Genomic DNA, 14,361 nt, shown 5'->3' with positions numbered 1-14,361 from the left:
GTTCGCGGCAGTCATTGATTTTCTGCCCTCGCAGCATATGCATCCCTGCTCTTTGTGTTTCAGTGGCTACCAGGGGCAGCATCCTCTATTTCCTGATCACGGAGATGCACTTGGTCAATGAGATGTATCAGACTTCACTCCGCCAGTTTCTGGGCTTGTTCGACCTTTCTTTAGCCAGGTACTCCTAGTCCCAGGAAGCCAAACCAAATTCTATTTCTGTGGCTTAGAATGATGATTTTGGGTTTCTAACGCCCTTTCCCTTCCTTAGTGTAAGTCTTTTCCTCTTTAATCTAAGATTAGTGCAAATATTGTTATGGCAACAAATCTTTCTGATTTACCATTTTAATGTCCAGAGAAAGTATTGACTTGATTCCCTGGAATTCCCATGTTTCTGTTAAACAAGACAGTTCCCCACACATTGTTGTGAGTGATAATGCCTGGTGGGTGAAATTGATTTAGGCAACGTTGAGGATTCTGTAAGGGTGTTTCATGTTGAGAGAATGCTTGTTGTTTTAGATTTAGGAGGCTTACGCTTGATGTGTAAAAATCAGAGTTGGTCCTCCAAAGTTACTTATTTTCCATTAAAGGTGTTGTTTTTATAGGCAATTGAAAAGAGCAGTGGCATAAACCTGATTTAAATGTTCTCTTCTCCAGGTCTGTCAAGAGCCCAATTACAAGCAAAAGGATTGCTAATATCATAGAGCACATGACCTACGAGGTTTATAAGTGTGCTGCCCGGGGGCTGTACGAAGAGCACAAATTCCTGTTTACCTTGTTGCTCACCCTAAAGATTGACATCCAGAGGAACCGAGTCAAACATGAAGAGTTTCTCTCCTTTATTAAAGGTCAATTTAACAACAGAAAATATTGTATACAGGTGTAGAAGTAGGAATTATTGTGAAGGTCCTTTGCAGTATTTTTTCCAGCCATAACAATTCCCTTGCATTTCATTTAAGATTGCATTTCCTTGCAATATTTTATATGTTCATTTATTCAATGAATATTTATTCAGAACTCACTGTCTGCTGGGGCTTGGAATAGATTCTTGGGTTACATTGATGAATGAAACAAAAAAGAATCCTACCCTTGTGGAGCTTATGTATTTTTGTGGGAGAATAGAAAAATAGTAAAATAATAAATAAATTATGTGGTGTGTGCTATGGAAAAAAACAGAGCAGGGTAGGGGGATGGGAGTGTTAAGGGTTGAATTATGTCCTCTGAAAATTATATGTTGAAGTCCTAATCCCCAGTAGCTCGGAATATGACCTTATTTGGAAATAGGATCATTTCAGATGGAATTAGGCATGCTAAAATGAGGTTGTGTTGGAGTAGGGTGGGCTCTTAATCCAACATAATTGGTGTCCTTATAAGAAAGGAAGGGCATCATGTGACAACTGAGGCAGAGAATGCCATGGTTGCTGGCAAACCACCAGGAGCTAGGAGAGATTCTCCCTGTAGGTTTAAGAAGAAGCCAGGCTCTGTTGACACCTTCTTTTCAGATTTCTGGCCTCCAGAACTGTGAGGTGAGAAATTTCTGTTGTTTTAAGCCTCCCAATTTGTGGTCCTTTGTTACAGCAGCCCTAGGAAACAAAGACAGGGAGTTAAAGGGTGTGCAGAGGCAGGGGAGGTTTAAAAATTTAAATGGGGTATTTAATGGAGTATTTAATGGGGTTGGCCTCCCAAGAGAATTACAGGGAAGTGAAGATCTGAAGGAAGACAGGGCTGTAGCTTGGGGGACAGCTAGAGGATGAGCACGGAGGAGACAGTGTGAGGATTTCCGGAGTGTGGGTGTGGTGCCTAGTGTGATGAAGGCAAAGAAAAGCAGCAGGGTGAGTGAGTTAGGCAGCTGGGCAGTCCATCCTGTGGCTATTTTTGTTTTGTTTTGTTTTCCTTTATTTATTTATTATAAAGCAATTTTATTGAGATATGTTCACATATCAGATAATATGTGTTTCACAGTGTCATCACATAGTTGTGCATTCATCACTGTAGTCAATTTTGAACATTTTCATTACTCCAAAAAAAAAAAAGAATAAAAATAAAAATTGAAAAGGAACACCCAAAACATCCCATACTCTTCCTATTTATTTATTTTTGTCTTTGTTTTCTTACTCATCTCTCCATACACTGGATAAAGGGCATGTGAGCCACAAGGTTTTCATAATCACACGGTCACACCGTATAAGCTCTATAGTTATATACTCATCTTCAAGAATCTAGGATACTGGATTACATTTCAACAGTCTCAGGTATTTCCTTCTAGCTACTCTAAGAGACTAAAAACTAAAAAGGGATATCTATATAATGCACAAAAATAACCTCCAGAATGTCCTCTCGACTCCATTTGAAATGTCAGCCAGTGAAACTCTGTTTTGTTTCATCTCTCTTCCCCTGTTTGGTCCAAGAGGCTTTATCAATCCCATGATGCTAGGGCCAGGCTCATCCCCGGGATTCCTGTCCCATGTTGCCAGGGAATTTACACCTTTGCATTCCATGGATATTTACTCAGCATTTATTGAAGCTTTGCTAACCCACATTCCCTTTCCCACTGCAACAATACAGTCCAGTGGAAGGCTGGAGACAGAAATTCTCTGTCACATTCCTGAATGTCTGGAAAAAAAACATTTAAACTAACATTGTAAAAATTATATATAAGTGGTTTTATCTACTATTCCTTCTAAGCAAGACTTTTAAAGATAAGACAGTTTTATGTAGCAGAAGATTTTCATGACTTTTCCTGGAAGGTAGATTTGCAAACCAACTTGAAGACTACCCCTATGGGGACAGGAGGGAAGGGGTGTAGATGTGTGCATGCTTTGTTCTGGAGTTGTGCAGGTCCATATTCTTGTACTTACACAAATGCATGTTCTTATTTGTATACATATGCATGTGCATGTGTTGGGGATTGAATTGTGTTCCACACAAAAGGCATGTTCTGGTCCCAATCCCTGGCACTCTGGGTGGAACCCATTTGTAAGTAGGACCTTTGAAGATGCCGTTAGTACAGGTGTGCCTGAGCTGAGTAAGGGGGACCTTTAACCAATATGGCTGTAGTCTTTATCAGCAAAGGAAATTAGACATGGGTGAGAAAGCCATGGGAAGAGCAAAAAGCTGAAAGTCAATGAAACCTGAAAGAGAAAGGAGAGGATGCTGCCATGTGCATTGCTGTGTTATGGAAAATCCAAAGACTGAAGGATTGCCAGAAACCAGCCTCAGAACACCACAGTCTTCAGGGAGAAAGCATCACCTTGCCAACGCCTCGATTATGGACTTGTCCTAGCTTCCAAACCACGAGCCGATAAATTTCCACTGTTTTAGCCAATCCAATATATGGTATTTATTTGAGCAGCTGGGAAACTAATGCAGGTTTTGGTATGAGGAGTGATGTGCTGCTATGACAAATACCTAAAAATGTAGAAATGACTTTGGAATTGGGTAATGGACAGAGGCTGGAAGAATTGTGAGATGCTTGATAGAAAAAGCCTAGGATGCTTTAAAGAGACTGTTGTAGAAATATGGACATTAAAGGTGCATCTAATGAAGCCTGAGAAGGAGATGACAAATGTGTTATTGGAAACTGGAAGAAAAGTAAACCTTGTTTTAAATTGGCAGAGAAATTGCCAAAATTGTGATCTGATGTTGTATTGAAAGTGGAACTTGTAAGCAGTGAACTGGATATTTAGCAGAGGAGATTTCCGAGCTAAGTGTTGAAGATGCAGCTGGGCTTCTCCTGGTAGCTTAAAGTAAAATATGTGAAGAAAGAGAAAAGCTGAGAATTAATCTCTTAAGCATAAGAGAACCAGCAGTTGATGCTTTTGAAAATTTTCAGCCTGTTCTGGTTGAAAGCTCTGAGATCAGAGCCAGAAGTGGCTCTAATAGGGCTCAATCAAGTGGTCATGATGTTACTCTCCAAGAACAGGGTTCCATGTGGGGGTTAACTGAAAAACCCTTTGCTAAAGAAAGTGTGGCTGAATGTGGGTTCAGTCAGCCATTTCAGTGGAAGTCAGGATTGGAAATGCAGTGATCCAGGAAGGATCTGTGGAAAGTTCTATTGTCTGGGTTTTTGCAAAATTTGTATAAACAGGACCATTGCCAGCCTGGACTAAAAGGGACATTTTGAAGAAAGAATGACTTCAAGGGCAGAACCATGGGAGCAAAGGTTTGGAGCAAAACAATTTCCTTGGGCCAGGAGAGCAGGCCCACCTACCTGTGTGGAAGGGCAGGCCCCTGTGCTTGGTGAGGGTGGGCCTTGTGTCCCATTATTCAGAGAGAGTGCTGCCACCCTAATGCTCAGAGGTTGTTGGGCCTGTGCCCCAGTGTTCAGGGAGAGCATGGCCATTGTACAAGCACTTGGAAAGGGTGGGGCTGCCGCTTCATTATGCCTGCAGGCCAATACGTGCATCTGTGGATGACTCTCAGATGTTGAAATCTTGAAATCCAGTGGAGTTTGCCTTGCTGGTTTGGGACCTGTGACCCCTGTTTTCTTTCCAATTTCTTCCTTCTGGAATGAGAATGTTTATCCTAACTGTCCTTCCATTGTATATTGGAAGCAGGTAGCTTGTTTTTCAGGTTTCACACATCTATTAGACAGGAAATTTGCCCTAGGATGGGCCACATTCAGAACTGATTTTGATGAGACTTTGTATTTAGCATTGTTCTAAAATGATTTAAGGCTTTGGGAATGTTGTAATGGAATGAATATATGATGCATGTGGGAGGAACATGTCTTTTTAAAGTCCAGAGAGTGAACTGTTGGGGATTGAATCATGTCCCCACAAGAGGCATGTTGAGGTCCTAACCCCTGGTCCTGGGGATGTAAACCTGTTTGTAAATATGTCCTTTGACGATGTTACTAATTCAGGCGTACCCAAACTGAATGAAAGTGGGCCTTAATCCAATAATGGCTGAAATGCTTATAAATCAATGAAATTAGGCATGGGGGAGAAAAGCATGAGAAGAGCAAAAAGCTGAAAGTCAAAAGAACCTAGAAGAATAAGGAGAAGACCCCTTTCTATACGACGGAAAAGTCGATGACTAAAGGATCCCTAGCAGCCAGCCCCAGAACGTCACAGTCTTTGAGGAGAAATCATCACCTGGATTAATCCTTGAATTATGGGCCTCTCCTAGCCTCAAAACCACGAGCCAATAAATTCCCGTTGTATGAAACAACCCATTGTATGGTATTTGTTTTAGTAGCTGGGAAACTACTACAGTACACATATTTTATGGTAGCAAAAAGAGTCATTTGGTTAGATTTGAAGTTAGAAATGTTTGAATTTTGGATAATCTCTCCTTCTCCTTTTCTTTACTCCTCTGTCTCTAATGCTTGCTCCTTAGCTGCATCTAACCCTTTTCTAAGTGTCCTAAATCAGAGCATGTGGAAGATGAAACAAAAATCACCTCAGATAGATATATAGGGGTAGCAGTTGTCTTCTAATGTTAATATATTACTGACCTCTGGTCTCAGTGACTCTGGTGCCCCACTGATGGAGTTTTCCTAAGGAAGCATCCTCAATTCAAGCATGAAACACATTTCCCCACTGACATAGCATTGAACCTCGTGCCCATGTCTGGTTGAAATACTGCAAAGTGTATCACTGTTGGGAGTGATGATTACAAACATGAACATGAAATTTGAAATATTGGCTTTGCTTCTTTCTCTCTGAGTGATCTTGAGCAGTTATTTAACCTTTTCAATCTTCATTATCCTCACATATAAAACAAAGATAATGCAATCTACCTAATAGGATTATTGAGAATTATATACAATTTATGACAATCCTTACACATAGAATTTGCCTAGCAAATGGTTGGTATTGTTACCTTATCTTTAGGATTTTATTTGATTTCTGATTAGTCTTAATCTTGTGTAGGTTGGACAGGTTTTTCTGTTGTCATTCAACAACTGTAGTGCTGTTTTATGAACCGTTTCAAAGAAAATTTTGGAACCCAAGACCCCTTTTCCCTGTAAGATTGCCCTTTTATAGTTATGCTGGTGAGAGCTACCCTGTGTCATGAATTTTCTCTGTAAGAACTTCAAAAATCACTTATTTGAAAACATTATTTAGTTTGTAACAGTGTTTGGTACTTGTTTTTTAAATTTTCTCCTCTGTAAAATGAGAAATGCTTGGGCTAGATTGACTCTCTAAGTCCGATTTACGACTTTACAATTGTGCAGTAAAACTTGTATAAATCTTGCATTATAAACATGCATCATTTTTCAAAGCATCATGATAAAAATCCAAACTTATTCCTTCCTAAAGCAAGAGTTTGAGAAATGAAGGGAATGGCATAATTCTCTGTATCTTGAGAGCTTATTTTGAATTATTGCTGTTTTAACTGTGTCTTCCCCAGTCCGTTTAATCTGGTACCACATAATCCAGGAATATGTTCCCCTTTTCCCAGTTAAAATCCTTCCTTATGCCCATTGTGTACTTTTGGGTCAGGCAGGATACTCATGATATAATTACCTTCCAATAAACAGTGTATAATGCTTTGCCTGCAAACATCACCTTTCCCTTTAAATGAAAAACCCTTTCCTAACATTTGGGTTATAGTACCTCATTCTTTTCAGTTTGTTGGAAAATGGACAGTTGCCATGGAAATTGGAGTGACATTTATTCAACACAATGCTTTGTGCTTAGGTCTTTGCTCTCTGGTGTTAAAACAATTGTTTTTGATGTTGTGAACTAATATTTCCATTGAACTGGCTTTAAGGTCACACTTATTTTGTTGGAAATATACTAAGATGGATTTGACAAAAGATAATTTGGTGGTGTGTCTGGAACCTTTATGAAGTAGAGATTTGTGTAATAAATATCTTGAGTATTATTATTTGGTTTATGACCTGCTCTGCTCAAAAAGATTTTAAAGATGGTCCAATGGATTGGTTGTGTCCTCTTAAAAATAATGCTAAAGGATATTTTTCCCTGAAATACTTCAAATAATTTTATTTATTAAACAGTATATTTTATCTTATAGGAGACTGGCTACCTCTTTCTTTGACTTAAAATTAGAATAAGATTGTTCACAAATTTGTTTTTTCTGAGGTGGGCAGCAGTAACATTTTTAAGGTGCCATTTATTTTATGATTCTGTGCAAGTTATATGAGTTACTTGAGCATAGGGAAATCACCAGCGAAAAGACAGGAGTCAACACCAAATGAAAACGTTCTTGTGTTGTGATTGACCAAACATCAGTGATACAGCAAGGAGCCTTTGGGCTGTGCTAAAAATGAATGTAAATAATATCCTGATATGTAGACTAGAATCCTTCAAACACATGTGGTGCCACTAACACTTGTAAAGAAATTCTCTACTTAAAATCAGCTTGTGCCTACACTGGGCATTTCTTAATCTTGATGATAGTTTCTCATTTAGTGACATCTGCTATGTCCTAGACCCTGTTTTGTGTACTTTACACACATTATCTGTCATCATCATGGCAACCCAGCCTGATAGGCTTCATTGTTCCCATTTTACATATTTGTAAACAGGCTGAGGGAGAGGAGATGACTTGTCCCAGACCTTGGTGAGGTAGAGCTAGAACACAATCCTGGTTCTAGAGGCATTTAAATGAGTCTTAAATGTAGTTTTTCTGAAATCATCCATTCCTTTATTAAATTTTAAAACCTGTTTGGCTCTATGATTTATCTTTCTGAGATTAATAAAATCTGCAGTTGTAAAATAATTGAAATGAAAATATTTTAATCAAAATTTTCAGTAAATATATTGTTTTATAGTCAAGAAAGAAAAATCTGATAACTTTATCTGCTACTTTTTAAAGGTGGTGCCTCATTGGACCTTAAAGCCTGCCCTCCTAAACCATCGAAATGGATCCTGGACATGACCTGGCTAAATTTGGTGGAACTCAGCAAACTTAGACAGTTTTCAGATGTCCTTGATCAGGTGACTGGTGCTTTGAATAAACTTATGAAAATGTCACAGTGAGCAGCTTTCTGAATTATCACTAGCTACAATATTTGTGGAGGAGAGCGATTTCCTAATATTGTTGCTCTTAAAATGATATTACAGGTACTTTCCCTTTCTCTAAGCTCATCTACGTTCTCATAAAGCAAGTCTAGTCACTGCAGATGGTTGTTATAGGAAGAAGTTTAACTAGTGCTGTCTGGGGCCATGTGTCAGTATCTACTTATGGAAGATTGAGTTAGATTCTGATAGATTATATAATTAGATGGATTTAAGAGATTTTACCCTCTTTCTAAAGACTAAATGGAATGGATATGAACAGCTTGCCTCTACATACTAAGTTTATTTTTTGCTCCTTGTTCCTCTCCCCTCTTTTTCATTATCTCCTGCTCCTCCCATTATACTCTCTTAGTTAGGCATCCAGGTTTGAATCTAATGCAAACACTTGTCCTCTTATCTTTAGAAATTAGCACCTGTCCATAATCAGCTAGATCCTGATTAATTGTGTTTGTGGTCGGATTATAGAAAGTTGAATTGGGACAAGCCAGGAAGCAGGCTCTTGAGAAGCAGGTGACCGGAGAGAAATCAGATGGACATAGCAAGGGACTTTATTCAGCTACCAGTTGAAGGCTATTTGGACCAGGAAATTTACTAAGGTGCTTGGGTTCTGCTATATTTTGGTGTTTTGGCTTATAAATACATCTGGTGATGAGGCTTGTTATTACTGTCGTGTATTTGGGTGACAGTCATTCTTTAGGGTCTAAAAATGCCCTCCAGCTTTTTCCCTCTGGAGGTGACCCTCACTGACCTTTCTCTGAAGCTAGCTTTGTTCTTTGCAGGGGACCATTATCTGTTATTGTTTTTGGTATCTTCTAGAGATTTTCTCTTATGCCTGAAATCCCTCCATATTATATAGTCTTTCATGATTGAAAGAGGTTATTTTTTTTTTTTACATGATGCTTTCTAAATACATGCCTGGCATGGTTTTTCCATTGATTAAACCCCAAGAAATACAACTGGGGCTTTACTCAAAGGAAATATACCAAAAAACAAAGATTTTATTTATTTATAGACTTCGTTCAATGCTTTTTAGATACTAGCCAATGTAATGCTTGTTTTTTAAGCTCCAGAGGATAATGAGCCCTGTTCTTTTCCTCTTTATCAGTTCCCTAAAGGTAGAATGTCTGATCATTCATTTAATGATGATATTGAGTGGTATATTTCAAATTACTTAAGATTAATAAAGAATTGACCAGAAATCTTTTCATTCAGTTATAAACATGTACTAAATGTCTTCTTTTGTGTCAGGAGTGCAACTGTAAAATGAGATCACATAAGTAAATGGTCCCTTTTCCTGTTAGGATTGAGTGAAGCAAATCTGATTTCCTTAAAATTATGAAAATGAGTTTCCTTTGATTTCTTTATTCTATACACATTTCTTACCATTAGGGCACAGAAGAAATTAAACAACCCAGAGCTCTTTCTATTTCAAAAGCTAGCTGTAGGCTGTTGTAAATACAGACAGACTTTGGAGCAAATCACATTTGGTTTTAGACCAACAAACTTTTCTTCTCTAGCATGTGAAATAAAAAGAACAGTCAAGGGATTGAGTTCACAGATCTGGAATGGTCAGAAAGTTTGATGAAAAATATCTATAAATTGTTAGTGAAAGATTCTTGTGTGGTGTGTGGAACATTTCTTATCCTCTGACATTTTCAGATTTCAAGAAATGAGAAAATGTGGAAAATTTGGTTTGATAAGGAAAACCCTGAGGAGGAACCTCTTCCAAATGCCTATGATAAATCTCTTGACTGCTTTGGACGTCTTCTCCTTATTAGATCCTGGTGCCCTGATAGAACCATTGCCCAGGTAAATGCACATATTTAAATACACATCTGGGCAAATATTCTTAAGAAGAATTGCTTTTTTAATTTTAAGAAATATTTTAAATGTTACTTTTAATGAGAATTTTCTTGTAGGCATCTATGTAATTTTCCAACAATATAAATATGAAAAAATGTAAAAATAAGTGACAAATAATTGTATGGAGGTTTATATTTGGGCTGAGTGATTTGTTCACCTTCTTTGGTCCAAGTGGTGCAACAAGAATGACTTGAGAAAACTATGTTTCTAAGGTTGATATATAAGTATCATACAAAAGTACTGTTTTATCATTCTGAAGCATTTTTATTAACTCAAAAATGATATGGCTGCTCCCAACTTGATAGTAGTGAAGCAATGTCCCTTCAATCAGGCAGAATATAAAGGGATTAGGAAGAAGTATATTAGAGGAAGGCCTTCAATTCCCAAACCCGTAGTCATTTACTGAGGAAGTGCCACAACCCTAGATGAAATAAAGTAGATTGGCCTAACACTGTCTGGATATTACTTAGAGTTTTAATTTGATTTTTGCCTCCAGAAGACCCATCTATTTCCTGGTTACTAAAACAAATACTGTACAATGGTATCATACAATGGGAATTTACTGGTCATGGTTTTGAGGCTAGGAGAAGTCCAAAACTGAGATATCAGCAAGGTGATATTTTCTTCCTGAAGACTTGGCCTTGTGGGGTGACTGCCAGTCATCTTTGGTCTTTGACTTTTCTGTCACATGGCAATACACAAGGCTACGTCTTCTCCTTTCTCTTGTGGGTTCTGGTGACTTCCAGCTTCTTTTGCTCACCATGGCTCTTTCTAAAGCCTCCAGGCATATGATTAAGGCCCAACTTCATTCATTTTGGCCACATCTTAACTAAAAAACAACATCTTCAAGAGGTTTAATTCACAATGGGTTCACGCTGACAGGAATGGATTCAGACTAAGAACATGATTTTCTGGGGTACATAATTCAAATTACTATACCATCTTTTCAAGTCTTTTAATCTGCTAGCATAGCATCATGGAAATTTACCTTCTGAAAAGACTATGTCTTGCCTTCACATATAAAAAATAAGCTCTAACATTCAGCACAGGTTGATTCCTTCAGGGCTTCTCCATATAAAGCATGGAGCAATAATAGGCTGAGGTTTATAACAGAATGTAGGACGTTCTTGCCTTCACTCTCCAGAGGGAGTGTTAAAAACATATGAAGCAACCACCTCCAGCTCCACTTAGGTATTGTGGAACCATGAAAACAACCAGATTTAATGATTTATTGAGAAAAGAAAAATGAGTTTTGCAACTTAGGGCACTGGGATTACCCTTCCTTCAGTTTTTCTTCTGAACTTCATTACTTTTATCCTGCCCAAATGAATTGTCAAAGAGTTGCTTTATTTAAGGGCAGGGTAGAAGGGAAGGTTCAGGTAGCTTTTTCTTTCTTTTTTCATAGAAAACTTCATTTGGTTCAGTGCTGAAATGTAAGTTGACCAGGCTCCTTTGTGACTTTGTCATCTTCATCCAGGCCTCTGTCATCCCCGGGCTGACCACAGCTATGACCTCCCAACTGGTCCCCTTTCATCCCCCTCTTGCCAACTCTAGTCTTTCCTCTACCCTCAGGAAGAAATGAAAAGATGATTGTGCCATTCCTTGGCTTTTAAAGTCCCTCTTTGCTTCCCATGGCCCTTAAGATAACATACAGATCCTTAACAATGAAGACCCCTTGTGGTCTGGCCCTTTCCTAGACCTCTGGAAAAGTATTGTCTTACTTCTCTGAAGTTCTAATTCTTGCTTGGTTCAAGTTTAATCCAAGTGGCAAGCTCCCGAAAGGCAAGGTATTTGTTCACTTCTGTGTTCCCCAAACCGAGAACACTGCCTGGGACACAGGAGGTGGTTTTGGTCCAAGATTCACACTTGTTACATGAGGGAGATGGTCTGCAATGGGGATTCCCAGTAATGCTTGAGATTATTTGTCCTGTTGGGATAGTGCAGTGTGTTGGATTGTGGTTGAATTTAAGAAAATGAAGAAATGCACTTCTTTCTAGCACACACATGTTGTGTTCAAATTTATGCCTATGGCATTGGGGCCTTATCTGGAATTGCTAAGCATCCCGTGTAATACGTATTTGTACCACAGACCCATCACAACCCATAGACTTCGTTATTGGATCCAATGGCTGTGACCCTGTTTGAGAATGCATTCTCTTTTAGAAAAAGGAATTTTATCGTTAGGAAGTGTCTTTAGTCATAACTTACATTATAAGCAAAATAGCCTCTCATTGGCTGAAATCAAACTCTGGGTGCTTTTAAGCCAGTGACCATGGTTTAACCTGCCCTCTCCTTTGGTCCAGGCTCATGTCAATGTCTCAGATTCAAGGGAAGCACTGCCTGAAGTTGTTTTGTGTTTCTCCAGGGCTGGGAGGGAGGATGCTCACCTGCCTGGCCCTGGAAAGGGCCAGAAGTCACTCTGCACACACAGCTGGGCTTTGCTCGTTACATGAGAGTGATCACCCTATGGAACTCCATGAGGGAGAGAAACTTGGGTTTTAGCCACTTGGGGTGGGAGAGGACATTAGAATGGGGAGCACATTTTCTTGGAGGAAATGCAAATATTTATAAGTGGAGAATATATAGGCCAAGAGTCAGATTCACAATTAATAGTATTTGTTGAAAAATAAATAATTATTTTTACCATGATTGAAAAAGGACCATGTTTTTATTAGAAGTATTTTCATATGGTTGATCATATCATTGACAAAATTTGTAACGTTGTGAGCATGGCTTTTAATCAAAATGAAATTAACAGTTAAGGGGGTGAGGCAAAAATACAAAGGGATGGTAGCAGGGATAAGTAGAAAAAACTGAGTTAGGAAAGAAAATTAGATGAATGAATGAATGATAGAATTAAAGTAGAAGAAAGTTAGGAGAGAGAAGATTTAAAGGACTCAGTCATGAAAAAAAAAATGATTACAAGTTCTGAAGTGAGATTTACTCATTTTCTAAATGGAAGATCAATAATTCTGATATAAAAGCTTGCTATGGAACAAGTTTGACTTAATATATGTAGGTAAAGGAGCTGAGCTGGTTAGACAGAGATGGTTGTGTTTTCTGAATGCTAAGGAAGATGTAGTAGTAGAAAGTGATATGGATTCTAAGAAGAGAAAATGCATTTGGTTAAATGTTGTCATTAAAATGTAAATTTTGTTTATAAGATATTTATGGGCTATATCTTATAAAAATTCATTCACTAAGTATCCACAAGATTTATTTCAGTGAGTAGTCATTCAATAAGTATCTATTTGGTAAGTATTCATTAAATTTTATGCATTGTGCTTCTTACTTGATTATTGAAATGCATATGTATATTCCCCTTTAAAGTGACCCAAATAATAGAGTTTCCTAATGTTTTCATTTTCTGCTTATAGCAAGAAGCAGCGAGTATATTGAAATGGATCACAGAGGAGGACTCAGCAAACTTGGGTTCTGGTCTTTTAACTGTATGACTTTGTGTTTGGAAAGTAACACAGCCACCCTTCCTATACAATGGGTATTAACAAAAACAAACAACAAAAAAGAGAGAGGAAAAAAAAAAGAACAAGCCTCTGCCCTTTATTCCTGACAGGGCCACTGTGGACATCCTTGAGATCATGTGCAAAAATGAATTTTGGAAAACCATGCTGTATTATCTATTCATGGAGAGTTGGAACTGTTTTTGTTGACTAGTGTATTTGTTTCCTACTGCTATTCCTGTTTCCATTTCCTGTTGCTGTAACAGTCTGTCACAAACTGGGTGGTTTAAAACTGCGGCTGTTTATTCTTCCACAGGTCTAGGGCTAAAGTCTGAAAAGTGTCAGCAGGGCTCGGCTGCCTCTGAAGGGTGTAGTTGAGATTCTGTTTCCCGTCTCTGCCAGCTTCTGGTGATTCCGGGCATTCCTTGGCTGTGGCAGCCTAACTCCCGTCTTTGCCTCCTTCCTTCTGTGAGTCTGGGTGTCCTTTCCCATCTCCTTCAAGGATACTGCCATTGGATTTAGAACCCAGCCTGGTCCAGTAGGATCTCATCTCAGTTCTTACCTGAATTACATCTGCAGAGAGTCCGTTTCCAAATAAGGTCATATTCTGACATTCCAGGTGGGCCTGGATTTTGGGGGAACACTACTCACCCCATCACAACCAATGTTCTGTTTCTGGTAGGCCCGCAAGTACATCGTGGACTCCATGGGAGAAAACTATGCGGAAGGAGTTATCCTGGATTTGGAGAAGACGTGGGAGGAGTCCGATCCGCGAACACCACTCATCTGTCTTCTGTCTGTGGGCTCTGACCCCACGGATTCCATCATTGCCCTGGGGAAGAGATTAAAAATAGAAACCCGCTATGTGTCCATGGGCCAGGGCCAGGAGGTCCACGCTCGCAAAGTCTTGCAGCAGACCATGGCAAGCGTAAGGGCAAACGTCCGACTCTGTGTTAACATGTTCGCCATTACAGATTATGGAGTAGCAACGCAGAAAGGGATTTATGAGTTATTCAGAAGAGTTTGGATTGATGTGCCACCAATCCTTG

The 14,361-nt window shown here is 38.9% G+C and overlaps 1 protein-coding gene across 1 annotated transcript in view; it reads left to right on the top strand.

Moving 5' to 3' along the window:
- Positions 1–14,361, top strand: part of DNAH5 (dynein axonemal heavy chain 5) — a 249,075-nt gene that overhangs the window by 211,958 nt on the left and 22,756 nt on the right. The window contains exons 67-71 of the mRNA XM_037799237.1: positions 64–178; positions 655–845; positions 7,786–7,907; positions 9,648–9,797; positions 13,995–14,240. Coding sequence (XP_037655165.1) covers positions 64–178; positions 655–845; positions 7,786–7,907; positions 9,648–9,797; positions 13,995–14,240 — 824 coding nt within the window. The remainder of the gene's footprint in view (positions 1–63; positions 179–654; positions 846–7,785; positions 7,908–9,647; positions 9,798–13,994; positions 14,241–14,361) is intronic.

The sequence above is a fragment of the Choloepus didactylus genome, chromosome 11 (assembly GCF_015220235.1).
Source record: "Choloepus didactylus isolate mChoDid1 chromosome 11, mChoDid1.pri, whole genome shotgun sequence".
NCBI lineage: Eukaryota > Metazoa > Chordata > Mammalia > Pilosa > Megalonychidae > Choloepus > Choloepus didactylus.
This window is presented reverse-complemented; position numbering and strand designations above follow the sequence as displayed.